This window comes from Platichthys flesus, chromosome 16 (genome assembly GCF_949316205.1).
Source record: "Platichthys flesus chromosome 16, fPlaFle2.1, whole genome shotgun sequence".
Lineage (NCBI taxonomy): Eukaryota > Metazoa > Chordata > Actinopteri > Pleuronectiformes > Pleuronectidae > Platichthys > Platichthys flesus.
In genome coordinates, this window is record NC_084960.1 from 13633678 (window position 1) to 13656803 (window position 23126).

General features: G+C 42.0%; 1 protein-coding gene across 1 annotated transcript; it reads left to right on the plus strand.

Moving 5' to 3' along the window:
- The first annotated feature begins 2326 nt into the window (after nucleotides 1-2326).
- On the plus strand, nucleotides 2327-22647 carry aclya (ATP citrate lyase a). Its single transcript, XM_062408157.1, has 28 exons — nucleotides 2327-2455; nucleotides 5865-6039; nucleotides 7595-7717; nucleotides 9733-9795; nucleotides 9923-10113; nucleotides 12285-12364; nucleotides 13084-13214; nucleotides 14157-14275; nucleotides 15108-15244; nucleotides 15342-15403; nucleotides 15500-15617; nucleotides 15705-15859; nucleotides 16308-16401; nucleotides 16897-17038; nucleotides 17148-17316; nucleotides 17401-17505; nucleotides 17601-17797; nucleotides 17872-17953; nucleotides 18056-18166; nucleotides 18253-18380; nucleotides 18488-18581; nucleotides 19155-19309; nucleotides 19397-19547; nucleotides 19631-19774; nucleotides 19994-20107; nucleotides 20202-20284; nucleotides 20848-20924; nucleotides 21013-22647. The coding sequence occupies exons 2-28, from the start codon at nucleotides 5881-5883 to the stop codon at nucleotides 21105-21107; spliced, it is 3279 nt and encodes a 1092-aa protein (XP_062264141.1). The 5' UTR covers nucleotides 2327-2455; nucleotides 5865-5880; the 3' UTR covers nucleotides 21108-22647.
- The last annotated feature ends 479 nt before the right edge of the window (nucleotides 22648-23126 follow it).

A 23126-nucleotide genomic window follows, 5' to 3' on the forward strand; every position in this document is an offset into this window, starting at 1 on the left:
TACTGTGTATTTACATTGACAGCAGACTGAATTGCATTATTTGACTGTTTCCCTTTAGCTTTGCATAAGAGTCTGGTACAGTTTAACTTGACAACTACCCAGAGAGCTGCCTGTGAGCCAGTGTTCAGCTGAAATCTCTTCTGTCAACCCTTTTACATTAAGAACTTTTAACTTACTCTTAACCTGGAATCTGTTTCTTATTTTATCATGCTTATAAATGTAAGGTTAGTATCTTATTAAATACCTTGTTAAATCACTGCCTTCGAACATTATGAAATGTACATTACCCACATTAATATTATTCCTTAAAGCAGAGGAGGAGGGGTCATAGCAATCTTCAAATCTGTTTTATCAATCAACCCTTGACCAAAAGGAAGTTATAGCTCATTTGAAAGCCTCAGCTCTTATCTTGTCCAACTGCCTCTTACTAAGAATTTATATATGAATTAGTTCTTAGTAATCATAAAATATTATAGTAGGGGATTTTAACAGTCACGTAGACGTTGCATTCAAACAAACCACTGTTTCGATGACACTCTTGATTTTGTTCTTACATGGCATAGAAAGGGAAAATGTTATATTTCCCCCAAACCTCTTTGCTGTCTGACTAATTGAATTTACAATAATCAACTACTCCAATTTTTGCACAGGAATTATATTATAGTTAGTGGTAGGCAGATAAACTAAACAAAGGGAAGGACATTTTTTTGCAGATGACTGACGCGCCAACATCAGTAATATGCATTTCTGTTTCTATTTATGAGTAATTGCTTTTCTTGGGCGCTACAGTTCCTGCCATTACCTATTATTCTTTCTGATAGATCACAGATAAAAAGTGAGAACATGAAGGACAACTGATCTGGTGTGGCCTAGTGGTTAGAGTGGTGGTTCTTCAACAAGAAGGTTGCCAGTTCAAACCCCACTCTCTCCCATCTGCATGCCGAAGTGTCCTTGGCAAGATACTGAACCCTTAATGGCCCCTCATGAATGTTGAGTGTACTAATTGTAAGTCGCTTTGGACACAAGCGTCAGACAAATGACATGTAATGTAATGATCTGCTGCCAAACAATATGCTTTCATGATTCTGAAAACGTTTGCGCAAAATATTTCTATTTTGAGACAGGCCCCATAAAAAGTAAGCTTCTCATTGGGCAGACACAACAACAATCTGCAACAACTAATCCTCAACTTGTTGCAGAGTATAAGAAGCAGTCAAAGTTCTGCTTCTTACACTTCTATTCTTCAGGGAATTTGTATTTCCAACAATAGAATAATAATACTTAAGTCAAGTGCTTTCATTCTGCACTGCACTCTCAGGGCCAAAAGTAGGCCAATATCAGGTGAGGGAACCATGGACCCTACATGCCACACTGTCCACATCACCGCACTGGTTAGTGTGCAAGATAAACTCATTCTACCATTGGCTGCTGAGAAGATAAAGAACTACGTCAGCCAATCAGCATCGGCGAGTAGATGCCCTGTTGTCTCCCTCAGTGGTGCGTGTGAGGGAGCTGCTGAAGAAATCTGTGATGCCTTCAGGTGCTTCGAGGAAACGTTTTTTTTCGTTTTGGACCGCTTCTCTGAAATAGAATTGTTGGGAAATTAAAGCGATTTCAATCTGGGGTGGGATAAAGAATACAATTCTGACATATTCTGTTTCAGTAATCACATTTTGTATCTATGTAAAATAGCAACACCAAAACAAAAGCAAAACTCGAATTCAATCTTAAGAATTCCTACTTAGACAGTGTATGCATGTGGTCCACAAGAAGGCATTGCCAAAATGACAGTGAGCTTGAAGTGGTCCACTTGTAAAATAGCAAATGTGGCCAAAATATCCCAAAAGAAATGTGAGCCATTTATTTTTTGCCAAAGAGGTGGTGCCATGTGGTAATTGGTAGATATGGTCCAACTTTAGGCCCTTTGGCTGATATGCAGTATTGCCATGGCTTACTCGTGGCCCAGATATTGGGCAAACAAGAGCCGAACGCCCAAGTGTCATCATTCCAAGTGTGGGCATGTGGGCCGGATGACAGTGTGAGCCACATCTGGGCCAAAACAATTGTGCTATGTGGGCTATGGTGCAAATAATTAATCAAAAATATCCACAGATTGATAGTCTTCTAAAATCATTTAAATCTGATGTAAAAAAAAGACAAACAAAAAGACAAACAAATGGTTTGCTGCTCAAAAGATGTATTAATTCCCAGCAGTCCGTAAAGGCAGCAAAACAGCATGGTGTGGAATGAGCCAATCAGAGGGCAGGAAACATCAGCCAACCTATCGACTGATGGGCGATGGAGACAAAACTCCCAGGAAGCTGCAGCCTCCCGCAGCACCGGTCTCCTCCACAGTCAGGCGGCCAGACAGACGCAGCTGCACCGCGGAGAGAAATCCCTCAACCGGCCTCAAAAAACACACCTCGACCGCTGTCTGAACAGAATCTAAAGCAAGGTAAACAAATCACCGCGTCTGAATGAAGTGTCTATTTTGTATTTGATTTCCTGTAACTCCGCCTTGTCTCTTGACTCTAAACGATCAGGAGATACAAAACAAGTTGAGCAGCTCAGCCCACGTTGAACCTGAACTCTTGTTACCTCATAGTTACCAGGAGGTATGAATACGACTTGTCATCGAGTGGTTATTATCTCCCACTGAGACGGGAGCGCTGCTGTCTCACCAGTTTGTGAACGAATGAATGAAAAAGTACAGACTGAGTTCTTCTCCGCAGACTGCAGCAGGTTTTGTTGTTTAAATAAATAAATCTGAGTCTTTTTTTATTTAGTTAGATGAAGAAAGTGAACATGAAGCTACAAATATAATCTTTTTGTTTTTCCAGAGATGGACCGATCATTTTTCCTTTGACGATTCTGGACTTTGCGTGATGGCAGAGTATCGATCTGTGCATTTAGAAAAAAATCACAACTGAAATATCGTATTCAAAGGGCTGAGAACCATAGGGTAACTCGCGATACATGGCTGGCGACTGCACAATGCAACGATTGTGCATTAATCGACATTTTGTAAGACCCTCAATATAACGATACATCACAATATCTAACTGAAGAGGAACACTTAATGCCCCTAAAGAGGCAAAGTACAGACTCTGTGCAATTTGGTATTGGTTTGGATTCACAGACACAAACATAATTCTAATCTAAAATAACCATAAACTGGTAAAAGTCCAAACTATATATAGTTTTGGACCGTTTGAAAAACCCTTTGAAAAATAAATTTGTACAAATACTGAGGGTCCATACCACGTCCTGTTTTATCCAATTTGACAGTCATAACTGAAAAGGGACAAAAACAAATGCATTACGGGATACACAACAACTACTTTCTTTTAAATAGCTCTTAGAGTGCAGCCACTGTTGGAAAATAAAAATAAAAGACCTTTCAAGTTGTAAACAATACAGTAATAATATGTAACTTCAAGCTACTCAGGACTAAATCAATCGAGGAATAAATAACAATTCTTAAAAAATAAACTGTTTATGACAGTGTCATGGTTCTGAAATGCTTTTGAGATTGCCTGTGCTGTAATTGGCCACACTGGTGAGACACCTGGAAACTGAAGTCTTGCTTATGCTACATGTTGCTGTTTTACTAATTGGACTGTACTACGTCAAATATTGCCATACTGCTGACATTTAGCTAGCCCTGACTAAAGCTGCTATAGGATATCACTTATTCTTTGCCGCTCCCAAACCAGTACTTACCAGTGACAGTACAGCACACCTGCTTTTTTAGACCTAGTTTTTTTCTGCAGTATCTGAGGTATTTTCTATGATGGTATTGGAACATCCATAATCTCGCCGTCATCTCCTGTTGTATGTGTTTTTTTTTTAATGAGACTGTGCATCATCTGAACCGGTGTGTTTATCGCTGTTTGTGGATATTTAACAGCTGACAGCTAAGATCGTGCGGAGCAAGTGGTTGATACATGGGCCGAGGATGGGCTCTGGATGAACCACGTAGGCCTGGTCTGGAACCAGCGCCGTGATGACTCAGGGACAGCGATGATCAATAGTGAGAAAGGTCCATGACACTCCCATTAATCCATTTAAGCAATAGCTGCCAGGGGTGCAGCGCAGAGAGGAGGGAGGGGAGTCCAGTTTGAGGCGACATCAGGGCTCTCAGCCTAATGAAAGGAACAGTCAGAGCAGGTGCTTCATCCCTGCAAGGTTACACACTGCTCCGTGGTTGTCAGGCTTTGAGAGGCGGTAATTAGGAAAGGCCTTGGTGTATAAAAGCCTTAATGGGCCATGTTTCTCTACTGGTCTCCATTTGATTAGAGATGGTAACAAAGGGACGAAGTATTAACCAACATACTCTTTGGGAATTCCCGTCCTCCAGTCTCTCCATTTATTCTATGTGCTTGGTCGAGTGTGTGCAACAGTGAGTCATTCATATTTGTGAGTATTGAGAAATGCCCAGATTCACTTTGATTGCTTTTTTATTCCAAAAATCTAAAGATATTCACTGAACGAACACACTAGGCAACAAATCCTCCTAAATGAAAACAGGAGATTAGATCATGTTTGTCATTTTTGATTGGAAAATTGATTGGAACCATTAATTGACCATCAACAGGCTTGATTTAGTCAATCAATTGAACATTAAGGTCTAAAAAAAGACATTTAAGGGATTTTCTCGTGTTTAAAAAAAAAAGAAGGATTATTTACTTATTAGCATGTAAAAAAAGATGGGTTGAGTTAAAATGTTTACCAATCATGGCAAAGGAAGGCAACATGAGCACGTATATATGATGAGACAGTTGGAAATAGAATTTGTCAAAAACAAAAAAGGCAACGACAGACAAAGTAAAATAATAAATGCCGTGAACAGAATCATTAGACAGATTTAAAATGAAGTTAAAGAAAGATTAAAAAGGTCTCACTTTAAATTAGGTTGAAAACGGCGAGACCTCATGTGACCGCACACACCAGTGACAGGTCCGTGTGTCCTGTGTGTTGAACATGACATCACCGTGTATAGCCAAAGGATAAAGGTCATAGCTCCGCCCTGTAGCAGTAAAATAAACAGATGCCGTTACAGGTTATTGAGTTTATTGCTTTCTCTCACGTTCTGCCACTCCAATAAAAGAAACCCATGCAACAAACATAAACAATTTCTTATCACTTGATGTGTCTAGATCCAGTCTTTGGCCTGGGCTGATTTCCAGCTCTGGTGATGTAACATTACTGGGTTACGTCAGATAAAGCTGAGGCTGAAGTCCAGCTGTGCAGAGACTGTGATGCAGCTCCAGCAAGAGTCTGCAACAAGTGCCCAATATGTTGGATTTAGCTTCACAGGCAGGTGTGACAAAAGATTGAATATGCTGTTTGTATGTAATCTGGTTTTCTGGTCTCTATCTCTTTCAATTCTTTGCAGTAACATTTCATTGTGTTACCGTTCCTTTTTTTTATATCTCATTGGAATACAAATTGCAGAGCTGTCTCTCAAGCACGAAGTTACTCGACCGTTTCTTGAGATTTCTGACAGAAGTCATGTTTTTGCCCCTCTCTTTTTTTTGGATTGTTTGTTTATCCGCAGGATTGTGCAACAAATACTGAATGGATTTCAAAACACACTTATTGTAAAAAGGGGAATGGGCCAAGAAAGAGCCGATACATTTTTGTGTGTGTCCAACAGTGCGTGTCTTTTGGACACTTTCATCAATTTCCCAGGGAATAATTAACTGATCTTGATGAAAGAATCTGATATATTTTAAGGGAGTGATATCTATGAATGTGTGAAATTAATGCTTGTCGTTTCAAACTTTTGTGCTTATGGCCCATCCATCCACACATATCTCTATATTAATCCATCCTTCTCTCTGCCTCTCTCCTCCGACCAGTCTAGACAAATTAGTCATGTCAGCCAAAGCCATATCCGAGCAGACAGGGAAAGAGTTCCTGTACAAGCACATCTGCACATCGGCGGCTGTCCAGAACAGATTCCGCTATGCCCAAGTGACGCCCGAGACCGACTTTGCCCGACTGGCGCTTGACCACCCATGGCTGCTCACAGAGGTAAGACCATAGAACGAGTCGTGATGGTGGAAAAGTGTGTTCATGACTAAATAAAAAGTCCTTTACCTGCATGGGCAGTTAGTGGGCTGTAACAAAATTACAGCCCACTAATGCCACTAAGGCACAGTCTCCCTATGGATAATGATCTCCTCTCATAGAGACATTTACTTAGGCTGGCAGCAGAGTGGTCTCTTGATGCTTGTTAGCTGACGTCAGAGATGGCAACGTGATCCTGCAGCAATAACTTGCAAGAGAACTAAAGAGGAAAATGTGGAGAAATTCTCACTGTACAAGTCACTCATGGAAATCCGCAGGCATGGGTATTTTAAAGCAAACACTAGAGGCTTAGGGTGGTGTTATGGATCTTGGTTTCAACCTTGTGCTGCTCTTGCTGGTCTATATAGCGAAGTCTTAGCAGATAGGCGGGGTGTAATAGAAGCTAATTAAATCACTCTTTGACTCATCTTTCAAGGTACGATGTTATTTTCCCCTGCGTCTCTAGATTGCGGCTGAATTTTTATTTTTTTTTATCTGGAAGGTCTGGGAGGACGCGGCGGGCAGATACACGGAGATATGTGCTCCCATTGAATTGATTGGGAAATTGCATTAACTTTCACCCTCGGCCCTCCGTTCCATCGCTCACTGGCGAGCACCCAGATACTAATGGCTCCGCCGTCATAAGTCATTCTGTTTATCTGGCTTGCAAGTGAGAGGATGCAGGGCTTCGCTGGTGGTAGTTGGATGAGAACATTTTGCATTTGTGTCAGATGGAGGAATGACTTGTGTGAGAGATTCCTCCTAATATAATGCGCAGCTCAGCTTTCAGGCGATAGATATTATTCGGCAGCCTGGGATTTTTATGATGACACCAGATATTTAAGTGGTTACGTGATTAAATGAGAAATATCTGTAGTCTCATGCAGTGAAATCAAGATGACACGAATGAACAAGCATCAACTCGCAAGCTTTATGTTTCAGTGCAATTTTTCAAGTGCAGTCAATGGAACACATGAATAATTCCTGATCAGTGACTGAATTTTAAACATTTGCCTTGATCCAAAAAACATAATTTAATGTTTATTCAATCTCGGGATACAGCTGATGCCTTTTAAATTATTATTTACTTACTGGCTAATCCCAAAAAGAATAAGTAAAACAAAAAAAATAGATTAGATTGTTTATCAAAAACAATTCAGCTCTAGTTAAATCTAGAGGAAACTAACTAAGAGTCTGTTTGAAATTTCTTCAGAATTATCTCTTGTCGTTAGTGAGAGGTCTGCCGACCCAAACCTCAGACCCCAAAAACCAAATCAAAAAACAAACTCAAACAGACGGTGACAATTTAATGATTTAAAGTTTGAATGCCATGTACTGTGCCATAATTATTTCTTTCATCAAATTAATATTCTGTCATGATGTAAATTTTGTAGAGAAGCTTCAGAAATTGATATATTTATTTCGTTCAGTCACGATTCCTTCTGATGCTTTTAGGCACAGCTGATATCTGTTTGTCTTGTTGACGTGCAGCATGTGTTTTTGTCTTTTTTTCCACCAGAGGTTGGTGGTGAAGCCGGACCAGCTGATCAAGAGACGAGGAAAGCTGGGCCTGGTCGGAGTCAACCTGGACCTTGATGGCGTCAGAGAGTGGCTGAAGTCCCGCCTAATGAGGGAGGCAACCGTACGTCACCTTCTCCCTCTCTGCTGTTTCTCAGCCTATTACCCCCCCGACCCATCTATTCAAGGGAGTGCACTTTGCTGAGCAGTCCTCCGATCAATATTTTCCAGTCCTTTTATTCAGAGCCTCCTCCCGTTGCCCTCTCCTTCACCCTCCCTCTCACATTTTACATTGTTGCGTTTCTGTGTGTGTTTGTTTTGCCTCATACCTAGATTGCTTAAGGGTTTAGTGTTAGTCTGCTGGTCGTAAATCAGTCCAGTCAGCTGAAGCAAGTGCTGCAAGTGAATAAAACAGTCGCTCCGTCTCTCCAGTCAGCATAACCACCACACACCAGATTCATCGCTGAGCCACAGAGACGCTGCCTCGCCTCATAAACCAAGACATAGGTTCTGGAGAAACATGGAGTGTGTGTGTGTGTGTGTGTGTGTGTGTGTGTGTGTGTGTGTGTGTGTGTGTGTGTGTGTGTGTGTGTGTGTGTGTGTGTGTGTGTGTGTGTGTGTGTGTGTGTGTGTGTGTGTGTGTGTGTGTGTGTGTGTGTGTGTGTGTGTGTGTGTGTGTGTGTGTGTGTGTGTGTGTGTGTGTGTGTGTGTGTGTGTGTGTGTGTGTGTGTGTGTGTGTGTGTGTGTGTGTGTGTGTGTGTGTGTGTGTGTGTGTGTGTGTGTGTGTGTGTGTGTGTGTGTGTGTGTGTGTGTGTGTGTGTGTGTGTGTGTGTGTGTGTGTGTGTGTGTGTGTCACTTAGATGCATCTCTTCCCAGATTAAACTGTCAGCAGCGGCTGGTGGCAGTAAATAAGAATAAATGAAGTCAGAGCTGCCGACGGTGTCTCAGCTCAACTGGCTGTCTTATCTTCATTGTCCTCCTGAGAAAAAGGCATTGATATGCTCCACCTGATAAATTATAACCTTTTATCAACCAGCATAATTTGTTTTGATGTATTATTAATACATTTCTATCTGTCTTCTTTGTGATAATGCTAATTAGCTAAAGTTAGTATGCTAACATGCTAAGCTAAGATGTCCAAAATTGTAAATGTTATACTTATATCATAACATCATAGAATATCAACATGTTTGATTGTTATACTTGAGCACATTAGCACAGCGTTAGTATTTGGATTTAGCTCTAAGCAACACAAGCTGGACCTAAATTCAGCCTTACAGGGTTGCTAGCATGGCTCCGAAATCTTTTTCCCTAACCTGTAGGGCTACTACGTGTACAAAATTGTCCACACCCTAAAACTGCTATAAAACCTATTATCTTCATCTTTGAAAGTTGTCATAGATATGAAACCTTTACATCATCATATTCTGTTCTAGGATGTTGCAATTTTTTTTTACTTTAAACACGTCCTTTTACTTATATGATCATTTTTTGGTTGCTGCAGTTAGCCACATTGCTTCACTTCATAGTTTGTGTAATCATGTTACCACGTGGTTAAACCGAATCTCATGCACACAAATTGTTTTCACGATTTTAAAAGGCATTAACAGAGCTGTCTGTTCATTTATGTAAGTAGGTCTGAGAGTCCCCTGTGCCCTTTTCAATCAGATGGCCTTTCTGTTGTTTCCATCCATCATCAACCTGCTTTCTATTTCCATACTTCAAAATGGCAACTCCTTCTCGCCCCCTATTATAATTTGTTTCTGTTTTCCCCGGCTGGCCGCACTCAGCTACTCCCTGGTTACTGTTTGCTTCTTGGCCTTTCAACAGAGGATCAGTGAAAGCTTTGCCAAATGAGCTGTGCCTCTCATAGTGAGCCTTTGATTCATGCATTACCACATTTTCTTTTCTTTTCCATCCTAACGTGTATGTAATGTATTCACTGATGCCAAGGGCTGTCCGTTTGTTTGGTAACAGTCCAGCAACAGAATTATGTCTGGAAATAAGTAATGAATGTGTAAACATGGACTCGTCCACTAACTACTGACCCCAGAACAGCTGTAGTGTCCTAATTTTCAAAAGTGTTTTTAAATACCCTTTTTCCTTTTAAATTTGTTTTATTTTGCTTATGATCCTCAGGTTGGAAAAGCCAAAGGAATCCTCAAGAACTTCCTCATCGAGCCATTCGTCGCCCACAAGCAGGTAAAGCATTCATTAAACGTGTTATATTTAATGTGTGATTTATTCGTACAACTAATTAATACGAGTAGTTGTGATTAATGAAATGACATTTATTAATTGACAATCTTGGTAAATGTCCATTGCTCAGGAGGAAGAGTTCTACGTGTGCATCTACGCCACCCGAGAGGGCGACTACGTGCTGTTTCACCACGAGGGAGGGGTGGACGTAGGAGACGTTGACGCCAAGGCAAGGAAGCTGCTTATTGGTGTCGATGAAAAGATCAGCGAAGACTTGGTGACGAAGGGGCTGCTGACCCACGTACCCAACGACAAGAGAAAGTAAGTTGGATACTGGAAGGAATGGGCAATTCTGTCAATCATGGAAACTAGTGGAATACAAGATTCTGTCTGAGATTCGTTTATTCTCCAATGGCAATTTTTGTTGCATGCATGATGTGGTATTGTAGGGATAGAACATATAGACAAAGAGACTAATACCAACCAATAGCTGTGTGATAACCTGCCCAGCTGATATACAACAATATATATTTGTCTTATATTCCCAAAATCAGCATTTTATTTTCAAATTAGAGGAGAATACACGATGTGCTGATTTTCAAAGGACATAAGAAAGGTAATTATTTTGAAGCAGTAACTGAGTAACAGTTAAACAATGCATGTTTAAAATAAGGCCATTTTCAGTTCCACTACGGCCTTTCTGAAGCACATATGTGGGTGTAAATCTAAACTACAAATATATTTGCTTTCCGACTCGCAACCTATTGCTCAGCATTAATAACCTACTCAAAAAGGCAACAAAAAAAAGTCTGCATGATCCATTACGTTTTTAAACTCTTGACCAGAGATAGAAAACGAAGGCGTGACTCAACCGACGTAAGGGAGAGAGCACTTTGATATTGGCAGTAAACGTGGGGGGAGCAGTGAGAGATGGGTGGAGGGGTTTCCATTACACAAATGAAAAATTGCCTCCTCTGCGTCGCCTTTCTTCGATCAGCCTCCACCCCCATCCTTTTACACTACAGCTGCTTTCAGAGCAGTACGATACAGTCGCTCCCCCCCCCCCCCCGCCCCTCCAGCCCCACTCCTATCAATCTCCCCGCTGGCGCTCCTGTGACGGCCGACTCTGGCCGGACTCGCTGTCTTGGCTGACATTGAAGAAGCCGCCCCAGGACTCGCTCTGCCAACCACCGTCTCACCCCCTCACCTCACCCCCTTACACTCTCTCTCATCATCCTCCCCTCAGACTGAAAACAAGAGCAGCACTCTGTTGTCGTGTCGTCGTCCCCCCCCCCCCGCTATCCCGTCAGATTCAGACAGGGGAAGCTGAGTCACTCTGGGTCTGGGTCACAGCGTTCTCCCAGGGCCAAGTCTGAGTCCTGACAACCGGCCGACGTGCTTACAAAAGGCTCCCGGCTGCCTCCATTATTGACAGAGGAGAGCAAAAATACTGCCGCCCTCCTTCACCTCTACCACCACCTCCCCATCTTCTTGCAGTAACCCCCCCCCCCCCCCTCGTCACGGCTCTGTTTTGACAGTTGAAGGAAGAAACAAATTAGATTTCCCCTCCTCTTACATCAGCGTCTCTGCAGCTAATTTACAGGTACCCTGTTTCCTGTCCAGCCCAGCCTCAACAACCCCTCAATGATATTGCCTGTTAGTTATCATGGTTTGAATTATGTGGAGAATATAATGGCCACAATGTACAGCTGCCCGCTCAGCAGCACAGGGACTTATTGCATAAGCCGTTTATAAAACAGCACATTTTACATGTTCTATCGCGCAATAGAAATTTGGTTTGCAGATCTTTGATACAAATATATTAGAAATCGTGTGACATTTAAATACCTATGACTTGAACTTTGTTTTTAGTTTAAATATATGTTAAACATTTATAACATGAATTTCAAATGTTGAAATATATATCAATTGTTTTTATAATTCAAGTCCAAACCAAACTTTAAAAACGGTGCATATATCAAAAGGGTGGTCTAAACATCTAAGGATATTGAAAAGGGTATTTTTCCTTTTGTACGCTCTTAAAGTTTGACTTAATCTACATGGATACACGACTTAGTGCTAAAACTATTTTCATTTATATAATATTCAATAATTTGACCCAAACTAATCAATTGTTCTGTCAACAGAATGTCACATAATTGTGGAAAATACAAGAATCTCCATTCTGACTTGTTTTGTCTGATGAACAGTTAAATTCCCACAAATATTAAAATTACAATCATAAGAAGGAGAAACTAACATTTAAGATGGCTGTACAATTCATGCTTCTGTTTTGTTTGAGAAGTTACTCATTAGACGATTATCAATGTTTAAGATTCGTTCTCTGATGATTGACTTATTTTTGTCGCTCAAATGTGATTATAACATTTTATAATTCAATACAAGTAACCAGAAATCCTCAGAAAACACTAATGCTGCAGCAGAAGATCCTAAAAATCATGTTTCATGCGCTGAATGTCGTCTCCCTGCAGGGTTCTGGCCAGTTTCATCGTTGGACTCTTCAACCTGTATGAAGACTTGTTCTTCACGTACCTGGAGATCAACCCATTGGGTAAGTGTTTCTAATTTTTTACTGAAATCTCCAGTAACATGACAAGTTATGTCTTCAGAATTAATTGGGATTCATTCCAACACAGATTCATAAATGTCTCATCCGGTTATGGAATTGGAAAGGGATCATAATAAGAAAACATCAATGCACTATAAAAAAAACATCATCTTGATGTTGATTCTGCAACATTTGAACACTGAGGGAGGAAATGAGTGAATAATTCATGCACTTGCTGTTTGATGAAGGCAGCGTATGTTTATAATGGAGTAATTGGGCACCAGTACATGCCCCCTGGCAGCTGGTGCTGAGGATGTGTTTTGGGACGCTGAGACTGGCTCGCCATGCTTTGATGTCGCACCACCTGTGCCCCATCTTCACTTCCTTTCCACCTCCTGCATAGACAGCAGGAAGGTTGTGGGTCACTTGTGCCAGATCACAGTCCTCTCCTGTTGTGCCTTGTCCTATTTGAAGCTCAGACCCTGTGCTGAGATCGGCTGCTTTTCAGACACGCACTGAACTCTGGATATTCTTCCTGAAATTATCCAGAGAGGCTGTATATGAGAATGCAAACGTCAGAGTCAGAGTTTTTCCTGCAAGCCCCCTGGTAAACACTCCAAGTGAGCCCATATGGGAAAACAACAGGATATTGTCTGGAGAATTCACCACATTTCTTTTTACTTTGTGCAGCTATAGACGCTAACATGTCTTCTACTCCTCAGTGGTCACAAAAGATGGCGTGTACGTGCTGGACATGGCGGCCAAGATTGATGCCACAGCCGACTACATCTGCAAGGCCAAGTGGGGCGATGTGGTGTTCCCTCCACCTTTCGGCAGGGAGGCCTATCCTGAGGTGAGGGACGACTGGAGACAAACTTCCAGCAGTGCATCAGATTTCAATCTGTCAGCGACAAAGAGCTGGTGTGGATGTAAAATGATCAATATTAGAAGTAACTTAACATCATTTTTATCATTTAGAATTTGATTCTTATGAGATATACAGTAAAAGAATGTTGATTTTAATTATTTCGCCTCCCTTAAATGAAAGAGATAAGCTATGACCAAGACTCAATGGAGAGCTCCTCACTGAAATAATTCAACTGAGTTTATGCAAGTTTCATTCTGTAAAGGGGATTTCATAGATATTCTCCTGCTCTGTAGCAGCCTGCACTGTCCTCGCTGCCACATGTTGACTTAGTGAGGAAAGGCTGAATGAAAACACAGGTGCTGTTATGACTCATAGACGTGTGTAAAAGACCTGTACATAATAAGTTCTGTGGTTATTTACAAACAAAGGTACCTAAAGAGTAAATTAAATTGAAAACTCCTGCTAGGTAGTGTTGAATCACCTGCATCACAATAATGGGTCAATAATATGGATGCAAATAAAGAAGAGTGTAAAATGTTGTGTAAACAGGAAATCCTTTTCTATTCCTGCTGACGTGTAGGAGCTTGTTTGAGGGACGGTGTGTCTGTGTAGCAGACGGGTTGCTCTAATTGGTTCCCTGTGAGTCGGCAGTGGAGATGGGGAACTGCAAGTGTCTTTGATTGGGATTTTTTTTTTACCATCAGCCACCAGCTGTCACAAACAGCCACTGATGTTCAAAACATCCTCCATCACTGTTAATATCTATTCAGTATTTCCAGGCACTGGCTCTCTAACATTGGCACAAGCACAGGCAATGAATTGAAGTGGTGCTCATGAAGGCCCAGCTCTGATTGACCTCCCAGCTTCTCAGACATCATGTAACCGTCCTCTCTCCTCGTCACTGACCTTTTCTCTTGACTTTCGCAGGAGGCCTACATCGCCGACCTGGATGCCAAGAGCGGTGCCAGCCTCAAACTCACCCTGCTCAACCCCCGAGGCCGGATCTGGACCATGGTGGCAGGAGGAGGTGCCTCAGTGGTGTACAGGTACTCCTTTCCCATTTCCCCAGATTCTGTCCCCAGTGCATCATATCTGTTGCCACGAAAGTGCTGAGAACTGAGGGCCTCTCATTTGCCAACGTACACCTGAACACATGACCTAAAGCCACATCTCTGTTTCTTTGACTTGGAAATACTTACACTGCATTTTTTTTATTATTTGATCAAATGTGACCCTGCAGCTTTTAGTCATAGTTCCGTTAGTGTTACCATTTGGTCGCCGCCACTTTCAGAGCGTTTGTTTTCACTGAAAAGGGGGTGTGGTCCTTCTGGCAATACGAAAGTGGCGCATGCCTGCTGCTCCCATCTATCCTGAATAAATAAGACACCATTAATCATGTATCAGTAATTTCAATGTTGTTGTTTTTGTTTCTTAAGTCGTCCCCTGACTTTATCCTCATTATATTGATTACACTACGCATAATATGGTTTTGCATTAGGGGATGAAACCAGCAGTGCTGTTGTGAGACTGATGGTGCAGCAGCTCAGACTCTGCCCGTTCAGCTGAAAGCTCAAATGGCTTCTGAGATGCTGCTGAGAGTCTGGAGGGTTGAGCTCAGCCGTCTGTTGTGTGTGTAGAGCGTGACATGCAGACACATCAGCCTTGCCTAATTATTCCCTCTGTGCAATTCAAGTTGTTGTGTCAGTTTTACAGTGCAGTTATAAATCTAAATAAATGGAACGATTCCCGAAGTGCACTCTAAGTTTGATCTTTTTTCAGTTTATTGTTGGTGCTGGAAACACTGTCCCAGCCGAGCAGATAGAACAGCAGTTTTTGCTTATTCTTCTGTATGTGTGACCAATGTAAACTTCTCTGTAGTGACACAATCTGTGACCTGGGTGGCGTCGACGAGCTGGCCAATTACGGAGAGTATTCAGGAGCACCCAGCGAACAGCAGACCTACGACTACGCCAAAACCATCCTGTCGCTGATGACCAGAGAGAAGCACCCTGATGGTGGGGAAACTGCTGTGTCAGATTTTATTTTGTCCAATGAAAGTAGATGTTCTTTTCCACCCCTATAATAACGTTACAATGCATTGATATTTTCCAGGAAAGGTTTTAATCATTGGAGGAAGCATCGCAAACTTCACAAATGTTGCAGCTACATTTAAGGTACAGTATCGTATGATTTTTTTTTTTTTTTTTTCTGGCTTTATTTTACTGTGTCCATGTGAAGTTAGTAACAGTGTATATCCTTGTCTTTGCCAGGGGATTGTTAGAGCCATCAGGGACTATCAGGTGCCTCTAAAGGAGCATGAGGTCACCATTTTTGTCCGTCGTGGAGGCCCCAACTACCAGGAAGGTCTCAGAGTGATGGGAGAAGTTGGTATGTTACGCACTAGATTCTTCAAATCTCAAGGCAGTGTGTCTGAAAGAGTTTGAAACCTAATTTTCTTCTGCCCCCTCTCCTCAGGCAAGACCACTGGGATCCCCATTCATGTCTTTGGCACAGAAACCCACATGACAGCCATTGTTGGCATGGCACTGGGCCACAGGCCAATCCCCAACCAGCCTCCTGTGGCGGCCCACACCGCCAACTTCCTGCTCAACTCCAGCGGCAGCACATCGGTATGGCACCCACTGGCTCCGCGGACACAAGCAGGCCTTCGTGTTGTCCTGTAGGCTCACTGTGCAGGGATAGTGTGGAGCATTGTGGAGGCAGTGGGCAGAAGACTTTTGCATGTCTCTCTGTCAGGCGTCACTGTCCTTTTAGTGAACCAGATTATCAGAAGCCCAATGGCTCCTTTTGTGTTGGAGCATTGCAGTGCTTTAGTGTTGACACACAGTTACACACTGCGACTGCCTCTAGGGATCCATTATGAAAGAGCAATGCGTGGGCTTTCAGCAAGGAGTGCATGCGTGTGCCCTCACATGTGTGCACACCATTGGCTTCAAACGCAGAATTAGATGCATAGAAGACAAGGAGATGGAATATCATACATGTATAATACAGATGACTGCACAGTATCACAAAACAGTGTTCGTCATTGTTTTTGTTGTTTCTTGTCATGTCCAGACTCCAGCATCCAGCAGGACTGCATCTTTCTCAGGAAACAGAAACGGGGTAGAGAGCTCGCCGGCTAAGAAGGCCAAAAGCGGAACTCCTAATGGTTAGCACACACACACACACACACACACACACACACACACACACACACACACACACATAGACACACACACAGACCAAACACTACTACATTGGGAAATATTTGCACTCAACCCTGAGACTTTGTTTTCTGACATGGGCAGTATAATCGGTAGAAGCCCTGTGATCGTGCTTGGTTGAATTGAGGCATTATAGCTCCCTCTCTGGACAATAGCAGGACACTGCAATCCATGTTTAATAATACTGATATTGACAGTTTTGTGACAGCAGTCCCACACATACATATCTCATCTCATACATCTTTTGAAAGATAACAAGTTTTCCTTTTTTTTTGGTTGTATTAATTTATAGAAGCAGTATAAAAACAGGTAGAAGCAGTATTGTTTATTATTATTAATTATACTCGGCACATAAAGCGTCCTGAGCTTTGTGGCGATGAAAAGTCATGTCTTCGTCTTGTTGCCAGTATCTGTCTGCAACAACTTTCCTTTCCCTGCAGCCAAGGCAGCGACCCTCTTCAGCAAAGAAACCAAGTCCATAGTGTGGGGTATGCAGACCCGGGCAGTGCAAGGCATGATGGACTTTGACTACGTCTGCTCCAGAAGTGAGCCGTCTGTCGCAGCCATGGTCTACCCGTTCACGTAAGCCTCTTCTGTCCTTTTCCTTAACCGTAGTGCGCTGGCGATGTAATGGCTCCTGATTTGACCTTCACTCTGTGACTGATCACTTTCTACATGGCTGTTCTTCCAGTGGAGACCACAAGCAGAAGTTCTATTGGGGCCATAAAGAGATCCTCATCCCTGTGTATAAGAACATGAGTGACGCCATGAAGAAGCACCCAGATGTGGACGTGCTCATCAGCTTTGCATCTCTGCGTTCTGCCTTTGACAGCACCATGGAGACCCTGCAGTACCCACAGGTAAATACCAGTCTTTACCATCTGGAAGCTAGGAATGTTCACACGGGCTTCGAACGATAACCATTTCTTTCCAATTACTTCCAGATTCACACCATTGCCATCATCGCTGAGGGCATCCCCGAGGCCCACACCAGGAAGATCATCAAGGCAGCAGATGAGAAGAGTGTCACAATCATCGGACCAGCAACCGTAAGTCTCGCCTCAGTTTTTACAAGAGTACTCAAGATTACTCCTCTGTTTTCTCTCCTCTGAGCAAATCCCTGTTTATTTAAAAAAAAATTCAGGTTGGGGGAATCAAGCCTGGCTGTTTCAAAATCGGGAACACTGGGGGCATGCTGGATAACATCCTTGCCTCCAAACTCTATCGTCCAGGCAGCGTGGCCTATGTGTCCCGGTCGGGCGGCATGTCCAACGAACTCAACAACATCATCTCCCGTACCACTGATGGCGTTTTTGAAGGCGTGGCGATCGGCGGCGACAGGTACGTGACTTTTCCCTCCAGCAGGTAGGAGCCTGTGTATTTGAATCGGTGCGTGACTCTGAACTCTTCCGCAGATACCCAGGATCTGTGTTTACTGACCATGTGCTTCGCTACCAAGACACTCCTGGAGTAAAAATGATTGTTGTCCTGGGGGAGGTGAGGAAAGAATCTACAAATGCTGCGGGCTAACGCTTTAGACAGTTATTGATTTTTTTTTTTTTTTTTCCTACATCAAGTATCTGTTGCTTCCTTCCCCAGATCGGAGGCACAGAGGAGTACAAGATCGGCCAGGCTATCAAAGAGGGCAGGATCACAAAGCCAGTGGTCTGCTGGTGTATTGGCACCTGTGCCACCATGTTCTCCTCAGAGGTGAGAGGACATAATGATGGATTTTAAGGAATACGTGTTGTTTAATGACATATCTGACCCATGCTGCACCTGTCGCTCCCCCACAGGTTCAGTTCGGCCATGCAGGAGCCTGTGCAAACCAGGCCTCTGAGACGGCAGTGGCTAAGAACAACGCTCTGAAAGAAGCTGGTGCCTTCGTCCCGAAGAGCTTTGATGAGCTGGGCGAGATAATCAAGTCAGTGCACAGTCCTGTTGATTACTTGAGTTCATCGTGTTAGGATTAAAATACCCCAGGACATGATTTTCACTTTGTTAAATTTGTTTTTTCTTTCATCCATGCAGATCTGTTTATGACGACCTTGTGGCCAAAGGAATTATCCAGCCAGCCGAAGAAATGCCTCCTCCCACTGTGCCAATGGATTACTCCTGGGCAAGAGTGAGTATATCTGCTTGAAATGCAGAAACACTTGACCAAATCATATCTTACTATATTAAGAATTATGAATAGCATGTGTTTGTTAAAGGCCCAAGGAGGTGCAGTGTCAAATTTGGAACAATTTGTACACATGTGATGTGTTCAATATTAATAAACTTTGAATAAACCTGAGCTCTGTAAGAGCAGCGGCTTGTCAATCATGACCACAGCGCATTCACGACAATGACAACTGATTCTCCAATTCTGCATATTGAGTCAAGCTTCCATGAACTTTGAGTAAACAGGTGAGCAGCTCTTTGTGCAGCAGAGGTTTGCAGCCCCTCTCCTCGGCCCCTTGGTTCTGTGTACTGAGTCCAGCAGCAGGTCTTTACTCTCCCCAGCTCAATTACTACAGTTAGCTTTTACAGGTTCAGCTCCAACCAGTATCACCCACCTGGCAGGTTTACAATGGCCACTGCACTAGTTGTTTCGATGCAAAACTTTTGACCAAATTATATTTGTTTGAAAATGCAACACAGCATAAACCATGACTACATGCAGTAATTTACTTCTTCGTGTCTTTTTGCCTTGCAGGAGCTCGGTCTGATCCGTAAGCCCGCCTCCTTCATGACCAGCATCTGTGATGAGAGAGGTCAGGAGCTCATCTACGCAGGCATGCCCATCACTGAGGTCTTCAAGTCAGAAATAGGCCTGGGAGGAACTCTGGGTCTGCTGTGGTTCCAGAGGAGGTCAGCCTCTTAACCTTGCTGTTAACAAAGGCTTTAAAAATACGTGAACCACAAAATCATGTTTTGTTTTCTTCGCTTTGTTTGCAGGTTGCCGAGGTACGCCTGCCAGTTCATCGAGATGTGCCTGATGGTGACTGCAGATCACGGCCCTGCTGTCTCTGGTGCCCACAACACTATTGTCTGCGCGCGAGCAGGCAAAGATCTCATCTCCAGCCTCACCTCCGGGCTCCTCACCATTGTAAGATCCTGCTGCTGGTGATGCATTTACTGCAAAGATCAAAAGTGAATATACATTTATTTTATTCCTTGTTGTCCTTTCAGGGTGACCGCTTCGGAGGCGCTCTGGACGCTGCAGCGAAGCAGTTCAGCAAGGCTTTCGACAGCGGCATGCTGCCGATGGAGTTCGTAAACAAGATGAAAAAGGATGGAAAGCTGATCATGGGCATTGGACACAGAGTCAAGTCGGTGAGTGTCACACCTCCATAGAATGTGCACATCTTTTGTCGACAGCAGCACAATTATATATTAACTTTAGGAATTGCTCATTAATTCTCTGTCAATCAAGAAGCTTTGAGGCCAGAGCCAAGTAAAGCATGAGAAGTAGAGAAATGAAGTAATCTAAGTGTTATTTAAAAATGAAGCTTATATTTCTTAACAATCAAAAGGGATTGTGTGTTTCCCCAGATTAACAATCCAGACATGAGAGTCCAGATCTTGAAGGACTTTGTGAAGCTGAACTTCCCCTCCACCCAGCTGCTGGACTACGCTCTCGATGTAGAGAAGATCACCACATCAAAGGTTAGATTAATTATTTCATCATCTCGCAAGAATAATTATTTATACACCGTCTTTTAAATAACATGATGCTCTTCTGTCTGCTTTGTGGAATTAGAAACCCAACCTGATCTTGAATGTGGACGGCTTCATCGGTGTGGCCTTTGTGGACCTGCTCAGGACATGTGGTGGTTTTACAAGGTGAGCTAATATATACTGATACACTGGACAGCCTACAAGTTTAAGGAGTATTTTTACAATTGCAGAATTAACAGTTTAGAAGGAAATCTCAGACTAATAGGAGTCATTGGACAAAAAATGATTAGTTGGTCATCAAATATGGATAACCAATATGGATAAAATAACAAGAGTTACGCAGTTGTCTTTGAAAGATATAATATGTAACAATTCTCTACAAACAACAATTTGTTTATATTCTGTTGACTTGTGTACTTGCATTATCCAAAATGTTTAAAAACAATGTTTGAACCCAGAGGAAACCACCAATTTCATTCAATGTAACAGGAGGTTTCATTTTTGTTTGTATTGATCACTTGTAATGAATCACGGTTATTCATTGCTGTTTACTGCGTAACCCGGAATAAAACTTTAATAAATATACCTTAGTTTCAATGGCATTATATCTGCTTCATAACATCAAATTAGTTCTGTTGGTATTTGATTGCGAGACCCCTAATTGCTGATGTTACATATTGTAAGTTTAAATTGAATCCTTTTCCTTGTTGTCCCTTCTGCCTCCACAGAGATGAAGCTGATGAGTTTGTGGAAATTGGCGCCCTGAACGGCATCTTTGTCCTGGGACGCAGCATGGGATTCATTGGTGAGTCAATCCTCTGTACAGACATAATATTCTGCTCATTTTTACCTTATATTTGTCAAACAATGGTTTCCGTCTTCTATCTCCTCAGGACACTACCTGGACCAGAAGAGGCTGAAGCAGGGTCTGTACCGCCACCCCTGGGACGACATCTCCTATGTGCTCCCTGAACACATGTCCATGTAACTGGAGGGACAAATCCAGCCCCCTGTCCGCAGTGTCCCCTAACCCCAGCTTATTAATCCTTCGTCCCAAACTGCTATCCATCATCAGTGGCGTAACATAGGGAACACTTTCCTATTAATGTAGTTGTATCGAAACAAGTACTGAAAATAAGAAATTTTATGTTTTTAGTTTTGTAAACCAGTTTGTGCTGCAGTTCTGTGAACAACCGTAAAAAGCCGCTGAACTGTGAAGCTCCAGTGAAACAGAGTCGGGGTCTCTGACTTTGTGTTTGGGAGAATTGATAATGAATCAGGTCAGAGAGTTACAGTGGATTATTTAAGTGTTGACCACCACCACTTGCTCTCATGGCTACAACACTAAAGTACTGATGTTTACCCCCGAATATTATATTGTTGTATTAACCCAGCATGTGTGTCTCTATCTCTGTGCAGCTCTATTGATTGTGCCATTTAAAAAAACCAGAGCTCGCTAAAGAGGATGAACATGTAGTGCAATAATGCCTTTTAAATATGAGAACACACTATAGATCAGAGCTTTATTTATATATAGATTTATCCATATCTAACAGGTACAGGAATGTTTCAGTTTTGATGATCTTGTTTATTGAGCCGTCTGCTTATCGTGGCGAACGGTACAATTTTAGGAGTCTGGCAGCTGCTGCCCCCAGGAAATACAGTCTGTATCTCAGCTGGTGCAAAATGTTGGAGTATTTTCTACAAGGTCTTAATGGAAGTCAAGAGGTGTTAATCATAAGGGCGAAAAAATAAATATGTAATTTATTTGTTTTTAATGGTTAAGGCATCTTGCAAGATCCCACAATCTGGTAATGATCTCATCATTAAGGTTATTTTGGTTTTGTATTTTATAGATTTGCTCTGTTAAAACTTGTTCCATCACAAAGTTAATGTCATGATTATATATATTTGCCAGCACTATTCAACAGCAGTTGATTCTAGGTAAATACCAATAATATTTTATATTTTCACGATTCATTCATTAGATTTTCTTTTTTCAGTTAATTCAATTAATACATCCTGTTGGTGAATTTTTGTGATAGAGAAAGATTTCATGCCCAGTGTTAAGCATGGCCCTATCTATTATCTTGACTTGAAACCAGTTAATATGACACAGACAACATACGGAACAAGTGTCTCACTTTCTACATCACTGTGTCTGTTTCTAGTTTTTCTTTTTAACAATCTGCTCATAATCATCAGACTAAACGTGCAGGACAGAACTCTCTCCTGCAGTAACCTTTGAAATGAAAGAATATTCTACATTTCCGTCGTGTTTTCTGAAGCTCAAAAGGAAATATGTGGCAGCCATCACCAGTGTCATCTTTAATGTGAATGTTACAAAATTGTAGAAAGGTTCTGCGGACAACCAGAAACCTCAGCTGTGTTGTCAGTGTTTTATTGTTTCCAACTGTTTCATTGTGAACTCGGTGTGCCATGGTACTTATCTGTCGTATGTGGACAACTGTGTAATTGAGTAAAATTAAAATGTAACTGATGTAATGTAATAAAACAGTATAATTTCATTCTCGTGTTGCGTCTGTACAGTGTTGACTTATGTTAACCTTTTTTTTATTGCAATTTGGAACAGTACATCTGAAAACTGACTTAGAGTGAGTGAGCAAATTGGAATGATTTTATAAAAAAAAATGTGCACATTAGTTTAAAATCTGTTTACTGAATCATGGGTGTAACTAACACCAAGATAGTTAAAGGTGTGTGCATGACAATAATAAGCTATTGTGCGTTTCTCCATGCTATGATACAAATCTGGTGGCTGTGTGCATCTGAGTGATTAAAAAAAATAACATCTTAAAATAATTTAGAATATTGATAATAATTTTAAGTTATTTATCTTCTGTGAACAAGACAGTAACTTGTTCCGACAAGATAATAACTTGTGCACCCAAGACACAACAAAAACATAATCTTTTGGGATCTCAGGGGCTCCGCAAATAAGTGTGTGGCATGTGTAATCCATAATTCTTTTTTTCCCTGCATATTA

Excerpts from the sequence above, each read along its gene's own strand:
- aclya (XM_062408157.1), top strand. The coding sequence starts at position 5,881 with ATGTCAGCCAAAGCCATATCCGAGCAGACAGGGAAAGAGTTCCTGTAC. Across the intron at positions 17,317-17,400 it reads AGACCCTGCAGTACCCACAG|ATTCACACCATTGCCATCAT; the intron begins GTAAATACCAGT and ends AATTACTTCCAG. Across the intron at positions 20,285-20,847 it reads ACATGTGGTGGTTTTACAAG|AGATGAAGCTGATGAGTTTG; the intron begins GTGAGCTAATAT and ends CTGCCTCCACAG.